The 19,787-nt window shown below is 27.6% G+C and overlaps 3 protein-coding genes and 1 non-coding gene across 5 annotated transcripts; all 4 read left to right on the top strand.

Moving 5' to 3' along the window:
• On the top strand, positions 1 to 700 carry LOC101513084 (uncharacterized). The gene is made up of 2 exons (XM_004486274.3): positions 1 to 258; positions 388 to 700. The coding sequence occupies exons 1-2, from the start codon at positions 105 to 107 to the stop codon at positions 537 to 539; spliced, it is 306 nt and encodes a 101-aa protein (XP_004486331.1). The 5' UTR covers positions 1 to 104; the 3' UTR covers positions 540 to 700.
• Positions 701 to 9,502: 8,802 nt separating this feature from the next.
• LOC101512755 (scarecrow-like protein 21) lies at positions 9,503 to 14,459 on the top strand. The gene is made up of 2 exons (XM_004486273.4): positions 9,503 to 9,735; positions 12,380 to 14,459. The coding sequence occupies exon 2, from the start codon at positions 12,601 to 12,603 to the stop codon at positions 14,254 to 14,256; it is 1,656 nt and encodes a 551-aa protein (XP_004486330.1). The 5' UTR covers positions 9,503 to 9,735; positions 12,380 to 12,600; the 3' UTR covers positions 14,257 to 14,459.
• A 907-nt stretch (positions 14,460 to 15,366) lies between these two features.
• Positions 15,367 to 17,729, top strand: LOC101512242 (uncharacterized). 2 transcript variants are annotated; one of them, XM_073368238.1, is made up of 4 exons: positions 15,367 to 16,001; positions 16,487 to 16,873; positions 16,979 to 17,158; positions 17,252 to 17,729. In XM_073368238.1, exons 1-4 carry the CDS (start codon positions 15,914 to 15,916, stop codon positions 17,410 to 17,412), a joined length of 816 nt encoding a protein of 271 aa, XP_073224339.1. In that variant the 5' UTR covers positions 15,367 to 15,913; the 3' UTR covers positions 17,413 to 17,729. The 2 variants fall into 2 exon arrangements, with proteins under 2 accessions (XP_073224339.1, XP_004486329.1); XM_004486272.4 differs by having other exon boundaries at positions 15,417 to 16,001; positions 16,480 to 16,873.
• Positions 17,730 to 19,588: 1,859 nt separating this feature from the next.
• On the top strand, positions 19,589 to 19,662 carry TRNAT-AGU (transfer RNA threonine (anticodon AGU)). Its single transcript has one exon. It is a non-coding gene; the product is annotated as a tRNA-Thr (tRNA).
• Positions 19,663 to 19,787: the final 125 nt, after the last annotated feature.

Here is a 19,787-nt window from a genome sequence, read left to right as displayed (position 1 = left end):
GACACCAGCAGAAACAAAGAGTTAGTGTTGTTGTTGAGGTTGAGGTTGAGGTTGTAGTGAGATTAGTGTTACAGCAGCAACGATCCATAGAGAAGATTGAAAAGATGAACACAGATATCACTGCTTCCACTAAACCAGAGTACCCGGTCGTTGATCGCAACCCTCCTTTCTCTACTGTCGTCGGCAACTTCAATACCCTCGATTACCTTCGTTTCGTCACCATCACCGGCGTTTCTGTTACCGTCGGATACCTCTCCGGTTAGAATCCTCCTCGATTTCTCTCTTACATTTACCCCTTATACGTTGTACATTCAATTGAATTAAATTGGAATTTAAATTTAAATTGAAATGGAAATTTAAGATTTGGGGATTTTGTTTATTTGTTAGGGATTAAGCCTGGAATCAAGGGACCTTCAATGGTGACTGGTGGTTTGATTGGTGTGATGGGTGGATTCATGTATGCTTACCAGAACTCTGCTGGTCGTATCATGGGATTCTTTCCCAATGATGCTGAGGTAGCTCGTTTCAACAAAAAGTGATCTTTTTCTTCTTCTTCTTCTTCTTCTTCTTCTGTTCTACAAAGAGAAACCTTTTTTTATGAGTAATTTAATAATCAGATTTACTTCACTTCAATATTGTTGTTGTTATTCTGATGATTTTTGAGGATTCTCTGCGTCAATTTGCTTTACAAGTTAGTTCATTTTGACTTCCATTTTTTAGATAAACTTTTAGAGCATACGTGTTATGTCTTTAAATATACCACAGCTCCATGAATTCTCTGTTGTGTGCTTCTTACTAGTAAATAGTAATGGAACAAATCTTGGGTTTGACCCAATGTTGTTGAATAGAGGTGCTATAGGTAGTAGAATTTGAACAACTCACTACTATTTTGCACTATGCTATTTAGTACAAATATTGTCAAATAATGGCTATAGCAGCGCTATAGTAATGTAGCATAGAGGGATTTGAATTTGAACAAACTATTATCCACATTTCGCGATTGACACCATTGGTTTGGCCACAATAAGTTTTTTTGCATTGGTGGAGTGATTGACATTTGTAGATACTAGATGTATACCTATCAATTAGTTATTGTGATTTCTCACTGCAGCAAACACGCGATTTAATGACTTTATGATATTTGTGATGAGGTATAGATTCACATTTCTTGTGTAGTATTCACATATAGAATTAGAACTAGAAGAGTTACTATAAGTTTTCTACTATTTGCATTCTAATTCTCCATGGATACGAACGAGCCTTTATATTATGTCTATAGGAATAATAAATATATGATATGCACAATATATTAAACTTTGGGTGCCTTGCTAACTAATTGTATCTCTTAGTTTGAGAATTGGTGAATCTATAAGTACTGTGTTTTGCAGTGTTATACTGCAATACTAAATGGAACTTCATTTACTGTGTATTTGATAACCATGCATCATATGGAAAGGTTGAATCTATATATTGTATTTTGTGTTACCTTGCATTTGCAAGAGGTTTAATTCCACTATTTGAGTGTGTAGTCACACGGTAACAACTCCAGGGTTGCTTCAACTTTGGTGTGTTTTGAAAAACAAGTGAATAAGCAATTTCAAGCATTTTCATCCTTGAAATTGTAACTATTGAACAAATTGGTCCCTGATTTTTATGAATTAGCAATTTTGCATGAAATCGTAACATGTAAATAAAAAAGATCCCTCGATTCAGTTAAATAACTAGATGGCATGGTGTTACAGGTAAAATGAAGATGTGACACTTGACGTGGACTCCACATTGCTCTATGTTTCTAAGGATGATTTTTTATTATAATTTGTTGGGTAAAAAGGCTAGGAGTTACTTTTCCAATATGGAGTCCACGTCAAGTATCACATCTTCATTTTACCTATAACACCATGCCATCTAGTTATTTAACTGAATCGAGGGATCTTTTTGATTTACATGTTACGATTTCATGGACGTAAATGTTTAATCGTAAAAGTCAGGACTAAATTGATTGATGGTAACAATTTAAGAAACAAAATTGCCTATTCACTCTTTGAAAACGGTAGGAAAGCTTTCAATGCCTAGGCATCCAAAGCTTCTAGTTGTTGCTTTGAGCTCTACTCGCGGTGATACCGTGGAAACAATGATTCCAAACACGCTTATCATTGCATCAGCTTGGAATGGTAAAGTAGGAGTTACTGGATATTCTTCTCATAGATGCACATTATGGAAATTAATGAATCTAATTCTTAAATTAAGTGTATCCTTGATGAAATCATGTGGGTGTGTAAATTTAGTGTATCATACTCCATGTCTTTTCTTCCAATTTGTGATTGCATGGATGGGAGTATTTTGCCAAGTTATAAATCTCTGTTGTGTTGTGGCCCTTGCCCTCATTGCAGTCCCTATATCGATTTACCTAATCAGGGATAATCATCAACAATCTTTGTTTACCTGTTTTCCTTCAATATCTTCATCATACTTGTCATTACTAGGCCATCAACTCATCAAAGTTGTTTTGTTCAAATAACTCAGCCTTTGAATTATAGTATTTAGCATTTTGGAATACTTAACTTGAAACTAGCATTTTGTAAAAATTATGTCATTTTGGAAGTTTATGATGGTTTCAATTTGTTAATACCAAAAAGAAATTGTATTTTGGAGGTCTGCTAAAGTCTGAATAGGAAGGGTTTAAAACAAAAGCCTAACAATTGATTCTAGTAAAACATATTAAAAGCCTAACTATTTCTTTTTTCAAACAAAAGCCTAACCATTTTGCCTCAAAACGAGTATATATTCAAAAGTCACTTAAAATTCACTGTAACTTAGTATTCAAAAGTCACTTAAAATTCTAATTCTAAGGATGATTGAAAATATTCTTTGAAAGTATATCTAAAGGATATCTCTGTCTTTACGGTTAATATTGTGACTTGATTGGTGTCAATTTGAGACAAGTTGAGGTTTAAGATGCACATTTTTTTTCTTTATTTGTATTATTGTTTTAGTCATAAAAATAGAAAAAATTATTAATTTATATTTTTTTTAAAATGTCCGTGTTAGTATTTTAAGAAACTTTTAAGCCATGGTCTTTGATAATCCAATGAAGTATCCACCTATTTTAAATTATTTATTTAAACTAAAATTATAATAAATAAATTATTTATTAATTTAATATATATTTTTTATTGATTTGATTAGTTTATTTATTTTAAATTATAATAAATAAATTATTTACTTTAAATTATCATTTATTAAAATTATTTTAAATTTTAAATTATATAAATCATTTATAAATTAATTAATTTTTAACATTATTTTAAATTATAATAAATAAATTTGAAAATGTAAAAAGTAATTTTAATTACAATAATAAAAGTAAAATTGAAAGTAATATGATAAGCTGTAAATTTATAAATTACTTGAATTAGTTTATAAAAAAACTCTATAAACTATAAGCTCATTTTTTGTTCTTACCAAACAGAGTCTTAAAACTTATATGAGATCCTTCAAACTTTGTTTAATGTTGATATATTTAAATTCTTGCGAATGTTTGAATTCAACTATATAAGTTCGTTAGTTTAATTTAACTTGCTGAAAAAATGAAGCGATCACTGGCTGGTTGGTTTGCCGAGCTTAATTAGAAAAATTATTTTTTATTTTATTTTTACTTTAGTAGATTTTTTTCTTTCAATTTTTGTATTAACCCAACCAAACTAAAAGACTGAGATTAACCCGTTAATTAACTCAATTCAATTAAAAACTCGTCTACTTGTTTTTTCTACAATGGAAACCATCTACTTATTGATAATTTAATTATATTCTTTAAAGATAAATTTAATCATTGATAGTTTGGCACATAAATAAATTTAAGTTTAATTATTGTTAATAACAATACTTATTTGTTTACCTATTATACTCTTTGTCCAATGTATATTTGTTGCTATTAAGTTATCTTTGTTTTGTAGTAATATGCTTTTTCTATTAATCATAGTAAATAGCTTTTTTTATTTATTTAATATTTATGGTTTAGTTGAGTTTTTCAATGGTTTAATTGATTTTTTTGGTATCTATACATTATAATAAAGCGAACATGAGAAATTGACAACTTTGACACGTGTCAACTAACTAGAGTGTTATGAATATATCAAATTTCTATTAATAGAAATAATACGTGTTGGACACAAAACTTATGTTACATCACAACCTTTATTCACGATGCATCCGCTCTTGTTGAGAATTTAGTGATCAATTAAAAATACATCACGACTTGACAGTTTTTTTTTTTAAGATACTGCTTTCTTTGAGAAGTTAATGACTAATTAAAAAATAAGAAAAATGAATTAAAAATAAAATATTTTTTTACAAAAAAAAAACAAAACTTCCATTACATCAGAACTTTGTACGTGCGTTAGTTGAGAAGTTAATGGTCAATTAAAAAAATAAGAAAATGAATTAAAAATAAAATACAATACACGACTTGACATTTCACGATTCACGTAGTGGCCAATTAAAAAATAAAAAAAATAATAATAAAATACAATCAATTGCATGACCGTTTTTGAAAGGTAATTGTTTTTTAAACACTAACCGCCACTTCAAATTAATTTAATTAAAAAAATTATTTTATTTTACGAATTCCTCAGACTTCACCGTACTCCGTTAACTGTCTCCGACAATCTCTCATGTTTGGTGCCTCTCTTATAAATATCATTCATATTATCTACTATATACACAATTATTATTATTATTATTATTATTATTATTATTATTTTACCAAAATTCGTTATTCATCTTTTTTATGTTTCTTCCGAAAAAATCAGAAGTTTTGTTGCTTCAATTTCTCCAAGAAATGAGTCATGGAATTTGGTTGATAAAGTTGTGTCATTGTTCGTCGTGTTGGTCTAACAAATTTTTTGAGTATACGGAACAAGTACACCATTTGTTTTGTTTATGTCTGATGTCAAAACATAAATTTTATGCTGGAATGGAAATGGTCTTGAGGATGATAAGGTTTAATTTATTTTGTTTTTTATAAATTCAAATTTTAAATTATATACTATATTAATTGTTATTAGCAAAGATGTGTTTCATATTTTTTAGGGGATAAAATTGAAGCGGGGTTTTGTTTCTCGATGAGATTAATATTCTTGAGGGAGTATGTATGTTCCGCGTCTAACAACTTTGTGGGTATATGGAACAGTGGAACACTGTTTGAACTATGTTCACATGAATTACTGGTAAATTTATTTCAATATGTCATTGTTATTTTATTTTATTTATAAAAAAAGATTACTATTTTGTTATATATATATATATATATATATTTACTATTTATGTTTCTAAATTTTGTTTAAAAAAATTGTAATTTGTAAATGTTTATTTCTTAGATTTGTTTTACGATTCTAAATAAATAGTTGTTGTTCGTCTTAATAGTTTTGATTCCAGGATATCTAATAAATAGTGTTGCCACAGAGTTATATTGAAGAGAAAAATAATAATGTACATGAATTCAAGTTAATTTACAAATTATGAAGAAAATAATAATATATTTAAATAAAGATAAAAAGTTATACTAGATATAAAATTTTGGGTTTATCACCATAATGTGTGCAATGCTAATTGACAAGAAATAAAAAAGTTTCATTCTATTAGAGGGTTAAAGCAATTGAAACTTGATCGATGAGTGATTTTAAAAAAGAAAAAAATATTTGGTGAAATTGTTGCAGGTAATATTTACTATCTATTTTGTATTTCTTTTCTTATTACTTTTATACAAATATATATTTACGAACTTATGAATATTACAAATTAATATATTTAAAATTTCTTAGGGACATGTACCAAAAGGGGATTCCCATTACACGCACACATTTTATTATGGCTTCGAGGTTCAAAGACATCAAGTTTCATGCTACATGGTCCATGTGTATTTTTCAAAAAAAAATACAATTCATTACATCGATTCGACAGTTTTATGTAGAAATGATGGTTTTTCAAACTTCAAACACTGATTTAACAAATTTGTTACATAACGATTCGACGAGTTTACATGTGAAGGTGTGTAATGATTTTTTAAAAACTACTATTCTTATATTTTAATTTTACTAATCTATTATACATTTTACATTCTAAATTTATTATTAAATTCAACCATAAAAGATAACCATAGTTTTTATGTGTATTATTTTTATGTGGTATTTTGTGAGTAGTACCGAAATGAAAAATATTTTGCCACTTAATACAACAAAATTTACATAATTTTTAAATATCATGTATTTCATATAAATAACATACTATGTTGAATAATATAAAAATAAAAATTCATTATCAAGTTACTTACTCATCTTTACATTTACTAATTTACTTAAGTTATATATGTCATGTCCATTATTTTAAAAATTCTTATTTCATCTGATCTAATTATTTAATTTTTTAATAATTATTGTTCTTATTTGTTAAAAATTAAAAATATTATTTTATAATAAGTTTTATTGGAAAGAAAAGATTATTTGGAGAATTAAAAAATAAGGCATTATCGTTAAAGAGTGGTGGTGGAGTAATGCATTTCGTCAGTAACATTGACCGTGTAAGAAAGTAGTTAAATTAGAATTAGATTTTTGTTTTTTTGTTATAAATTGTTTTTTTTTTTAAGTCAACTTATGTATTTAATGTAAATAAAATTTATGAGAATTGATATATATATATATATATATATATATATATATATATATATAAATTAATATAACAATTTATTTATTAAAGTGTACGTTTTTCCCGTTCGACGTACGGGTTACACACTAGTTTGATATTGTTGATGAGTAATATTTGTTTTTATTATTTTTGTAAAATATTCAAAAATAAAAATTAATAACGAATGATATTTTCGACTCTATCACTTACGTTAGACCACTCTACTTTTTTTGACAGACTAATTACATGGCATACTAACTCACTTTGCCATCTTTATGTGTAAGTTTTGAGTGTAATTAGACTCTATCTTTTTTTGTTGTTGAAAAAAGATTAGACTTCAACATTTGGGTGTTTTTGTTTTGTTGAGGGTTTTGAATTATATTCTATTAATTGACATTGTGGCAATGTTAATCATTTATATTTTATATTCTTGATATATTTTATGCTAAGAATAGTTAATAAAATAAAATAAATTTGCCAACACTTTGACCTTAGAAGGTCGTTCCTTAGCTAAATCTTTAGTCCAAGAATTCAAATGTACACATATGATTTGATTTGACATTCTATTTCTTAATTATTATTTAATATTAATATTATGTTATAGTTATTTAATTTATACTATTAGTTTAAAAAGTCATACAGTTAATATTTGATATATATATATATATATATTTTTTTTTTTTTCTCTATATTTTAAAAAGTCAACAAAACTCGTATACACTAATAATGAAAAAATGAGGTATTATATATTCAAATATATGTTTTAACAAATTAAATGTCTCTCACAACTTTTTATTATTTGAAGTGTATTTATTGGGATGATTGATAGATATTCTTTAATGTTATCCATATATATTAACAATTTATCAATTGAGATAAGAATGCAAGTATTTATTGATGGCATGCATCTTTATCAAAATCTATATTGAATGAATGAAGATACTTAATTAAATAATAAGTTAATCAAATTTCCTTCATTTCTCTAATACTATCGACGTTGTTTTAAACTCCTGAAAAATGTTTTTGTAAAAAGATATATAAGAGTATGTTATATTCATGTTGGGTGGGATTTCCCAACAATTCACTCTTCTAAAAATATATATTAATTGAGCTAAAAAATAATATATGTTAATTTAAAGCAGAAAAGTCATCTAAAAGAATTTATTTCTAATTTCTTTTACAACTATCAAATGAATTGAATGATGTGGTCTGATTTTAATTGTCATAAAATAATAAAATATAAAATAAAATTGAATTATATGGAAAATAGAACTATTATGTTGATACGTGAAATAAATCTATACATGAAATAAATTTTGTTTTATTATATAATAATAAATAGATAAAATATATGATAAATCATTTAAATTTGATACCATTTTTTATTATAAGTTTAACATATCTATTATTGTCTAAAATATCGAATTTTTAATGTAATAAAATTTAATAAAATAGATATCATAATTATTATGAAATATATTAGATTTATTATGATCTATTATAGATTTAATAATAAAATAAATTTATTAATAAAATAATCTATTATAATTTATGATATATTATATTTATAAATTGTTGGACAGGAATTCAAATGTTTTTGAACGGATATATGCAATGTATTTTTTTAAATAATATTTCTTCAGTTTGTACATATATACTATTATCATCTTCTTAAATTATTGTAATAAAATTAAATAAATATGGACTGGATGGAGAACCGAATGAATATGAGGAGAACACGTGAAATTTATGTTTTGTAGAATAACTATTTTTTTCAAAACAATATAATAGATAATAAGTTAGATATCTTTGGGATACAACAAATTCTTTATTTTATTTTACTGAAACAAATTATTTTATTATAAAATGGAACATTAACATTTTTAATTTGTTTTTCAATGAGATTAAATAATGTATATCATACAATATATATATATAAAGTTTAATAGATATCTATTATTAATACAAAATAATTTTATATTGACATTCAATTTAATGAGAATTATTAACTTTACTTAGCAAAATAATATTCTTAATATTTATTTTTTAATTGCAGTACACCTAATTCCTAATAAAAGCGGTGATAGGGGAAGTAAGTTGACTAAAATTTCAAAGTTACCTTGTTTGAGTGTTATACATTATCATCAGTCAAAAAAATATTATATTATCATTCAATTTGTTTTTCTTTTACTAGCAAAAATATAATAATTTAGAAAAGTTCACAATGTACAAAAGCACAAATAAATATATATTTTAATTTTACTTAATTCAATGAAACAGAATCAATCATTTTAAAATTTATTATTTAAGGTTACATTTCACAAAAGTGTATTTTATTTCCTACCATTTCTTTTATTTCTATCACATCTAACAACTAAATAATTGTCTTACTTTTTAATCTGATTCTACTTTATTTTTCATTTACCTTTTTATCCTCCCACTTTTCTTTAGCAAAACTAAACATCAAGCGTATGTTTTTTTGGTCAAGAGTACTTTATTTTACTGAGCCTAGAACATTCCAGTTTTGTTATCATAATTGGTTATATAAAAAATATTTAATTATTATTTTTATTTAAATACCGTTTAATATATTAGAGTAGATTGAATAGTTATGTTGTAAAACAATTTTATTGATCTTTAAATTTATAATTATGATAATAATATCTACACCGAGTGGTCTTGTGGCATCCATGGCCCACATAGGGCCATAACGTAATTATCACTTATTAATAGGAGAATTATACTATGCAGTTGATTATTATTATTATTGTTATATAAATATATGTTGGAACATAAAAAATGGTATAAATATATGTATGTATGGTAAGAATAAATAAACTCATTATCATAAGAAAAGTAAATAAACTCATTACCTCAACGCTCACAGATTACCAATCCATCGTTTTCTTGTGGACTCTTGAAACGGTTATATGCTTCTCTCTCTCTCTCTCTCTCTCTCTCTCTCTGCAAAACCACTATTCTGTTCCAGGAATCTCTGCCACACAACAACATGTAACTGAACCTCTTACCCGTTTCTCTTGTGACTTCAAACAAAAGGTACGTTCTGTTCTCACACTTTGTTTTGTTTAAGGTTTCTGGTTGATGGAATGGGTTTGTGTTGTTTGTCTCTGAGCACTTAATTAATATATGGCACGTGCTTTTTCTTTTTCTTTTTCTTCATGTTTGACTTGTCTCATGTGTTTAATTGAGGTCCATTTGCTAGGTTCAAATCAACCTCATCAGTGTGTTCAAATTTGCTAAAACATTGGGTTTTGTTTTCATAACTCAAACATTTTGTGTATGATATATTGATGTATCAAGATATGGTTTAGATTATGGTTTTTATTCCACTTCTTCAATAAATAAGATGGAAATTAAGGTGCACCGCCATAATAGTGGTTATCGTGGCTAGTGTTTCAAAGTCACTTTAATATTTAATAACGATCGACAACATTCATAAAATATATAAGTTAACGATGTTTTTAGTTTTTACGGTTTAGAAAATTATTTGATCGCATTAGTTCAAATAAATATATTTATCAAAATTAAATTTGTAATTTGTCGAACCGATGTAAGTTATTTCCGTCATAATCATGATAAATAATTATAATCAATTAATTATTAGAAATGTTACGGGAGTTAAATTCACTAGCTTTATTCTTTTCCAAACCACCAAACTACTTTTGGATTTGTCTTTTTTTTTTTTTTTTTTTTTTATTTTTTGTTTTAAAAAAATTTTTTTTTTTTTTTTTTTTTAAATTCACTAGCTTTATTCTTTTCCAAACCACCAAACTACTTTTGGATTTTTTTTTTTTTTTTTTTTTTTTTTTTAATGTTTGGTTTAAAAAACTATTATGTATGTCTTTGTGTTATGTTCTTTATCACTTTGTCCATGGTTTGATTATGTAAGCAATAAAAACAAAGTAAAAATTAAGGGGGGAAAGTGACTACTTTCACTTTACTTTTTACATTGTTTTAGGATGGCACATATATTTTAATTTTTTCTAATTGGTATTTTTATTGTTGTTGAAAGGTATTTTTAAAACTGTTGTAGCTACCAATTAAACTGTCTACAATGAGTTTGAGTGCTCCTTGTAGTTCATGATAATATTTTTTTTTTAAATAAAGAAGCTGCTACTTTAAATGTGTTATGGTAAATAAACACTTTTTCTCTTTTCTAAACTGTTGTATACAGTTTTTGTTTTTTTATCTCTAACAAATTAGTATTAAACATGCTTGTCACGCGTTTTATATTTTTCTTTAACTGCTAATTATTTTATTTTTTCTTAATAAGCTTTTTTTGTAGAGTGCTTCCACTGTATATAGTTTGAGATTATTTTCTGATGTAATAGCTGCTGCAAAGTGAATTGCATACTATTTTATGTATCAACTCAGCACGCAGTCATATTGTGTCGATTGTTCGATCAAGAACAGACGATTAATATATTAAAGTTGAAACTATTATTTTAAAAAATCAAAGTCTATCTTAAAATTTATATTTTAAAAAATTAATATTTATCTTAATATTTATATTGTTTGATCTTGATAAAAAAACTAACATTAATGAGACAATGCATATAAGCCAAATCCCTATCATATCTGCTCAAAAGTTATTTGTAGGGAATAAGGAATAAAGACTTGTTTTTGCTCCTTTCTTTATAACATGTGCTTTCGGTTGCCTTAGCTCTTTTCTTATCTCTAATCACCTAAAAATTTATTACTAGTGGATAAATTTTTAGAAGGTATTGCTAATTTAAATCTAAATCTCTAACATATTAAAGATTATATTTTTGAACACTTAATTAAATGACCATCAAGTTCTGACAAAGTCACCTAACTTTCTGAATAAGAAAGAATCTTCATTGAAGTGTGCATCTATATACTCTTTTCTTTCATCTTTCTTTTGTCTGGATTAAATTGTTCAAGATCTCTTTATAGTCACTCTTTCGACTAATTAATGTTCAAGATATCTTTATAGTCACCCCTTTGATTACAAAGAATCCATTTTATTTTATAATGGACTACACTTTTTAATACACAAGCAAAAAATACCAACAAATTAATTTATGTTGCCGCGGTATTATTCCTACACTGCCACGGCTAATATCGTCGTCACTTAACTAATTAATGTTCAACCAAACAAACACTAAATAAATTGCGTAAATGTTGTAAATATAATTTTGTTATTTGAGTCTAAAGAGACAAAAAGAGCATTTAAACTCAATCTTGTTTTATCAGTCACATTCATTGAGTCCTTGATTCTTTGTACAAATTCAGATTCTTACACTGTTTGATCAAGATTAGACGATTAAAAAAAATATAGATTTTAGTTTTTGTTTTATAAATAAAAATATAATTTTGAAATTTAAACTATTTAATTTCGATAGAATAACCATTGAAGGCAAAAATACAAGGAATCCCAACTATAGGGAATCTGGGTCCCTCATTGTACTCCCTCTCATTTTTAATGTTCAAACTCAGCCTTTAATAAGGGTTAATGCCTGTGGATCCTACATTATTTAATTTAATTTTCATCTAAAAACTTTTATATGAAACCTCCTAGGTGACCTAAATTTTTTGTATAGATTGCCATCTAATTAATTTCCTAGTTTGAAATTTCTTATTATCTTTATTAATATTTATCTTAACCAGCATTGAAGCTACATTAATGTTTAATACTATTTTATTATTATGCATGTAGGTTTTGGCTCTTTAGTAGTTGTTGCTGACATTTAAAGCTTAGTATCCAAATAAAGACTGAGAATTCAACAAAACAGTAATATTGAGCTCTATGCATTTAATAAAAGAGTGACCTGAAACTGTGAAACAGTTGGGAAGCATATTTTACTAAGTTTGATTATTACTCATTATTGTGATAATCACTTTCTCTTTCTGCTGAGTAAAAAAATAACTTAATTTTAGATGCAAACATCTCCAAAAAAAACAAATTCAGCTGGTATTCATATATACCACCAGCACAAACCAGTGCAAGAAATTATTGATTCATACACTCATTACAAATTATCACAAAAACAAAGCTATTCATTCAATGATAGTAGCAGTCAAGGAACAAATAATGTTTCTTATGAAACATCCAAAAGGGATCAATTCTATACCTTGGAATCATCTCAAGGTTTCATAGATTTTGATTCACCTTCAAGTGCTAGTGTATCATCATCATCCAACAATAGGAGTAACCCTTTTTTGTCTCCACAAGTTTCTCACTCTCATTCCTCTAATTACACCAATGGATCACCAATAAGTGTTCACTCTACTGATAATGGTAACTATGAATTGAAGCACAAGCTTAAGGAATTGGAGATATCATTGTTAGGTCCTGAGTCAGATATTGTTGACAGTTCTCAATGCTGCTCAAAGGGTAGTAGTAGTAGTAGTCACCAACAAGGTGAATATAATTGGTCTCAAATTGAAGAAATGATTCCAAAGTTAGACTTGAAAGATGTTTTAATTAAATGTGCACAAGCTGTTTCTGATGGTGATTTTCAAACAGCATTAGCCTTCATGAACAATGTGTTGGGAAAAATGGTATCAGTTTGTGGTTTACCAATTCAAAGGTTAGGTGCTTATATGTTGGAAGGTTTAAGAGCAAGGTTGGAATCATCAGGGAGTGTAATTTATAAAGCATTGAAATGTGAAGAACCAACAAGCAAAGAATTAATGAGTTATATGCATATTTTGTATCAAGTTTGTCCTTATTGGAAATTTGCTTACCTAACTTCCAATGTTGTCATTTGTGAAGCAATGCAAAATGAGTCAAGAATTCATATAATTGACTTCCAAATTGCACAGGGGACACAGTGGTTGTTACTTATGCAGGCTCTTGCGCGTAGACCGGGCGGATCTCCTTTTATTCGCGTGACAGGTATCGATGATTCTCAGTCGTCTCATGCTAGAGGTGGAGGACTTGATATTGTTGGAAAAAGATTATCAGATTATGCTAAGTCTTGTGGTGTTCCATTTGAGTTTCATAGTGTTGCAATGTATGGATGTGAGGTTGAACAAAAAGATTTGGTAGTTCAACATGGTGAAGCACTTGCTGTGAATTTTCCTTTTGCTTTACATCACATGCCTGATGAAAGTGTGAGCACTGAGAATCATAGAGACAGGCTTTTGAGATTGGTCAAAAGTTTGTCACCTAAGGTTGTGATTCTTGTGGAGCAAGAATCAAACACCAACACTTCTCCATTTTTCAATAGGTTTGTTGAGACAATGAGCTATTACACTGCTATGTTTGAGTCGATAGACGTGGCGCTTCCCAGAAACGATAAGAAGAGGATTAGCGCAGAACAACACTGCGTGGCGCGCGATATTGTTAACATGATTGCTTGTGAAGGGGGTGAGAGAGTTGAAAGACATGAATTGTTTGGAAAGTGGAGGGCAAGATTTTCAATGGCAGGTTTTGTACCATTACCTTTGAGTCCATCAGTGATTGATTCAGTTAGAAGTCTGTTGAATGAGTTTGATGAGAATTATAGGCTTGAACATATAGATGTTGTTATCTATTTAGCATGGAAGAGTAGAGCTATGTGTACCTCTTCTGCTTGGAGATGTTATTGACACCAGATGAGGGTTAAACTTAGGTGAGGAAATCCTGAGAGGGAATTTGTATGCACAATTTTTGTTAGATCATAAAATTAATAGGTTGTGTAGAGGAGTGAATAGAGTGAACTGGACGGCCTAAAGCAAAGACTTGTCTCACTTTATGTTTATGCCAACTCGAATCACTTTACTAGATATATTTTTCTTATTTCTTTTCTTTACCTCTAGCGACTAAGTTTCTCTATATTACAATATGTTTCTTTTTTCTTTCATAGGTTAAACTTGTTGCACATGTCAATACTACAATGAAAGGAAAAGAAACCTCAATTTAAAGTATCCTCTTTTGATTTACTTTTAAGTCCGGTGCTTAGAAGTTGAAGCTATTCAAAACATGAAATTCAAGGTTGTGATATAAGCATTCGACAAACCCCTAATTATTGATCCCAGCCCACATGTTGGAGGGCAAAAAAGATTTATAATTTAGAAATCTCCTAAAAAGAAACCCACCAACACTGAAAATCCCCTAAAATTTTGTGGGCTTAGTGGGCCTATAGGCCCACGTTTAAAAAAAAAATTGATTTTTTTAAAACAAAAATCGATTTTTTTTAAACAAAAATTTTGACAATCTTTTTTTGATTTTTTCACCTATAAAAAATTTCATAAAAAAAATTATTTACAATTTTTTTTATTCAAGAAAAAAAAATCAATTTTTTTTCGATAATTTTTTATTTGTTTTTCTTACAATTCTGTAAGAAATTTTTTCAAAAAAAAATCTCAAAATTATCAAAATATTTGGGGCCTATAAGCCCCCTGAGCCCCCTCTCTTAAGCCCCATAAAATAATGGACCGAAATTTTAAAAAAATTATTTTGATAGGAAACGTAATATTGAGGGATTTATAAATAAATAAAAAATTTAAAGGAGCCTATTGGAGACTTTTTTGACAGCTCTAGGTATAAGTCTGCACTCTATCGTGTGAAATTAACTTTAACTAGTGAATTGAAAATTGAGATGGTCAAACTAATTAAAAAATGACACACTTTTTATTTTTTAATACCATTTTTTACGTAACATTTAATGCATATAAAATGTATTTGGAAATGGTAATTACAAAAATAAACTAAACAAAACTAGAGTTTATAGAAATTAAAGCATGAGAGAAGTTAACGTTACCGGCGCATAACTAATGACATTGCAAAATTAAAGCCAAGTGTATTTATTCATTAACCGTTCATTTATTAATTTAGTTTTTTTTTTTTTTTGAAGGAATGTATTAATTTAGTTGAGGTTCCAATTTCCCATGAATGGTGTCATGTAGCATTGCTCATTAAATAAAAACACGTTAAAAAAATTTGCTATCTAGAAACGCAAAGAAAGTGTGATTCGTTACTTGTAATGGAAAGAATGAATATAAATAATTTGACTAGTACAAAATTTTGAACAAAACAATACTCCATTAATTTTCTCGAAAAATAAAATAGGGATATTGATTAGAATTTAAAACTAAAATCAGCATTTTGGACCATACTATATAATTTCAAAATTTTGACACTGTCCATAGAACGGTTATTTTGGGATGCATAAGGAAGGAAGTCCACGAAACCTTGTCATGCAGATCTGAAGCGAAAAAAAAATAAAATTAATTGAAAAATAATATTTGTTATAATTTACCTCCTATGCTTCATTTCATTTTGATGCCCTTTTACATACAAGTGCAAATTGATTCTATCTGTCTCCCCCCACTCTTCAAATCTGCAGTGACAGGTAAAATATCTTGTGCCCAATCTTTTGATATTAAAATTTCAAAAAAATCCAATGCCCAATTTTATGAATTATCATCTTGTTATTTCATTTCTGATATTTGTAATTTACAGATCTAGTTTTAATTTAATTACATCTGCAGTTTGCTTGATTTTGATTCACTATGATTCTTGGCATATTTTCTTGAATTTTATTTCGTTGTAATCACGCCTGTTAAATGAGCATGCCATCGTATGAATGTCCATGGATTATATTATATTATATAATAATTATTTTTCAATTTTTGTTTGGGTGATTAGGAAGATATATAATACATAATTCACTATCAGTATGAGTATAATAATATCAAATTTGTTGAGGATGAACATTGTGGAAGGGGAAGGGGAAATTATTATTAATTACAAGTGTTTCAGATAAAATTTGAAGTATGTAATTTGAGATTAGGATGTGAAAATGTTGCATATGTTATGTATGATAAAAGGTGACAGAAGAAGAAAAAGGTGGGGTGCAATTAGAAAAGAGGTTGGTGAGAATGGATGAGTTTCCAGAGAGAGCAGAATTGAGGAGAATGCAGAGAGAACAAGAGAGGGAGAGAAGGCGCATACGCGACCGACAGAGGAGACAAGCAATGACAGAAGAACAAAGGGAAAGACACCTTGCGCGCCGCCGCAGAAACTACCAGCTTCGGAGACAAAGAGCTGCAAATTCTCATAATGTTCATGCTCCATTCATTCCTCTTCTTCCAAACAATCTTGCTTTTGAATCAAGTGCAGGTGAAGCTAGTACTAGTGATGAGTTTCAAGGAGTTACTTCTTCAACTTCACTAGACTATAGAGTCCTATCTCATGCTATTGGAACAGATCTTTCTCATGAAGGTGATATATTGTTATTCATAATCAATGACGTTCATTTTTTTTACTATGTTAAATTTCACATGTTGATTTTTTTTTGTTCTTTTAATGTTGCAATGTAAACAATAGGATCATCAATTAACATGGAAACTCTAGCTTGTAAGCTAAATAATTTACCAAGGCTGCGTCTAAATCAAATTAGACATCTTGCAAGAAACCTTATTGGTTCAGTGGTTGATACTGCTAGTAATCATCATCAGATTGCAGCTGAGTTGAAAACAAAGGAAGATGCATCAGTTGGTGATTTTGGTGAGTAGTTATTTGGGTAAAGAGAAATGTTTATTTTGCAATATTTGACATCTAGATTATTATTAGTTTGAATATGTTCTTGAAAAATTTCAGGTAGTGCAGCAAAATCGTTGCGTTTGAATTCTGTGAAGCGCCTTGCTCGATCCATAAATTCTCCTCCTTCTCCCATAGAGATTGCAATTCAGAAGGACAACAATTTGTCTTCTGAAGGGATTCATTTACTTGATAATGAAAATTTTACGGTCACTAGTTAAGGTGAAAGTGAGAGGTTCACCATGAGATAATTGAAAAACAGTTGCATACTAATTAAAGACTAGATTTACACATTATACATTATACATAGAGAAATTAAGGACACATTTGTTTTTTGGAAAACATTTTTTGATTAGTTAAATTTTTAAATTACAGGACTATATATGGTAGGATTATACATCACAGTGTTATCATTCTGTTGTTTTGCTTACAATGATTTTTGTAGGTGATTTTGTTGTTTGCTTACAAATATTTTTTAGGTGACGGTTTTGTAATTAAAAGAGAAATTAAGAAATAAAAATAGAAAAGATTTTATGTGTGGATTAAGTGTTTTTATTTTCTTGTATCAATTTGATTTTGCTTAAATAATTATGTCATAAGCATTCAGGTAAAGGGTTGTGATTAATTTTTAAGGGGAGAATGGTTGTGATGTAGCAATTCTCAGTTGATTTGATACATGACAGCCTTATTCTTATTGAGTAAATGTGAGTTTGGCATGGTAAATGTTTATTTCCCCCTTAGATCTTCATTTGTTTTTATAACAGTGAAGGATTTCATAGTTTATTTAAAACAAAATTTCACTAACTTAAAAGGTCTCTTTAAATGATAAAAATGTACCAGTTCATTTGAAAAATCACATTGTGTAATACGGTTGTAATATTACATTTGTGGTAATATCTGTAACATTTGTAATTATCGTGTAATTTACAAATTTTAAAAGTTTTGCATCCCAACACAGTAACAACCACAATATAATGAGTGTGATGGTTGCATCATCACTACGCAATAGATTATATAGCATTTACAGAAAATACTTTTCTATCTTTATTTTTAATAGATTTAGAGGCTATTTTAAAGTGATAATGACTTGGGTGATGAGTTAAATAACATATTTTAGAGGGGGGCGTATAGATGTTTAAGGAAAGTAATAGTAAGTAATAAATAATATTATTTAGACAAAATAAAACATAAACTAATATCGCGATAAGTGTAATAAGCATTTCAACAGACGTGATTTAAATTTTGCTAATGATTTTTTGGCTACTCCCTTTCTTCTAAATCATGAATGATTTCCTTCTACAAAACTTGTGAATCCACTATATATATGTTGAGTAGGATGTCTTTATAGGTCTTGGAGACAACAAGCTCTATGACCACATCCTCACCAAACAGGATGTTTGAATTTTCTTAGAGCTCTTACAAAGAATATATTCTTCTTGGCGTTGAACTTTATGCAAAAGGCTAATAGAGCTCATTTTTTAGTAATTCCTCTTATCAACCATGATAATTTTTTTTCTTTATACTAAAACCATGATAAAGTTATTGTCAATAAAAAAACAAGATAAAGTCGCACCCTCAAATATATACGGAGGGGTGAATTACTTTATGATGAATTAAAATTAATTTTATTTTGTCTATAAAATTTATTTTAATTTAAAATTATACAATATGGGATAAGGTAATATTTACAATGCTATGATTCGTAATTTTTTACTCTAAACTTGATTTTTACAATTAAATTGATCGTTTATTTCAGTTTTATGTGAATATATTTAAACAAAAATAATCTTGCATTCTAACAAATGAAAAGTTCACTGTAAAAAAAAACCTAGTCAAAATTTATCATTTGAGATACATTATTTTTCATATTTAACTTTTTGTTAAGTAAATCTAAATTTTAAAGTTAATTTTATTTTACAATCAATATTAGAGATCTTTTTTTTTAAATAAAAAATATTAATTATTAATTTTAGTAGAGAGAAGAGTTGAACTTATGAATTATTTGTGATATCAACCCCGCTAATATTACCAATTTTTTTAAGAGTAAGAAAGAAATGTCGTTTTATACTTTCATATAATTTTTTTAAATAATTTACACTAATGTTATGGTCTTTATTTTATTTTATTTTCCGTTATTAGTATACTTCACAAAAACTATATGAGTATAGTGGTTATGTTTTTTTTTTTATGTCAAAATAATTGCATTATCAGCACACACTTACCCAGTTTTACTTGTTTTACTTTGACTAACTGTTTTGTACTGAGTCAAAAAAACACTTAATATGATTAAAATAAATATATTCATCCAACGAACACTAAGAAGTAAGTAAGTGGAAAGAACATCTTATGAAACTGATCTGAGTAACTATACTGTAGTCTACAAATAATACTCAACAAGCTTTCATAGCTTAGTTGGTTAGAGCACCCGTTTAGTAAGCGGGAGGTCTTGAGTTCAACTCTCAATGAAAGCAAAATAGTTTTTTTAATTCATTAAATAACCAACATATTTATTTATAATTTTTTTTTAATTCATTACCTAACTAACATATTTATTTTTATTCAATTAAATGACTCACATGTTTACTTATTTAGTAAA

This window comes from Cicer arietinum, chromosome 1, assembly GCF_000331145.2.
Source record: "Cicer arietinum cultivar CDC Frontier isolate Library 1 chromosome 1, Cicar.CDCFrontier_v2.0, whole genome shotgun sequence".
NCBI lineage: Eukaryota > Viridiplantae > Streptophyta > Magnoliopsida > Fabales > Fabaceae > Cicer > Cicer arietinum.
The sequence above is the reverse complement of the archived record's forward strand: the minus strand, read 5'-3'. Positions and strand labels throughout refer to the sequence as shown.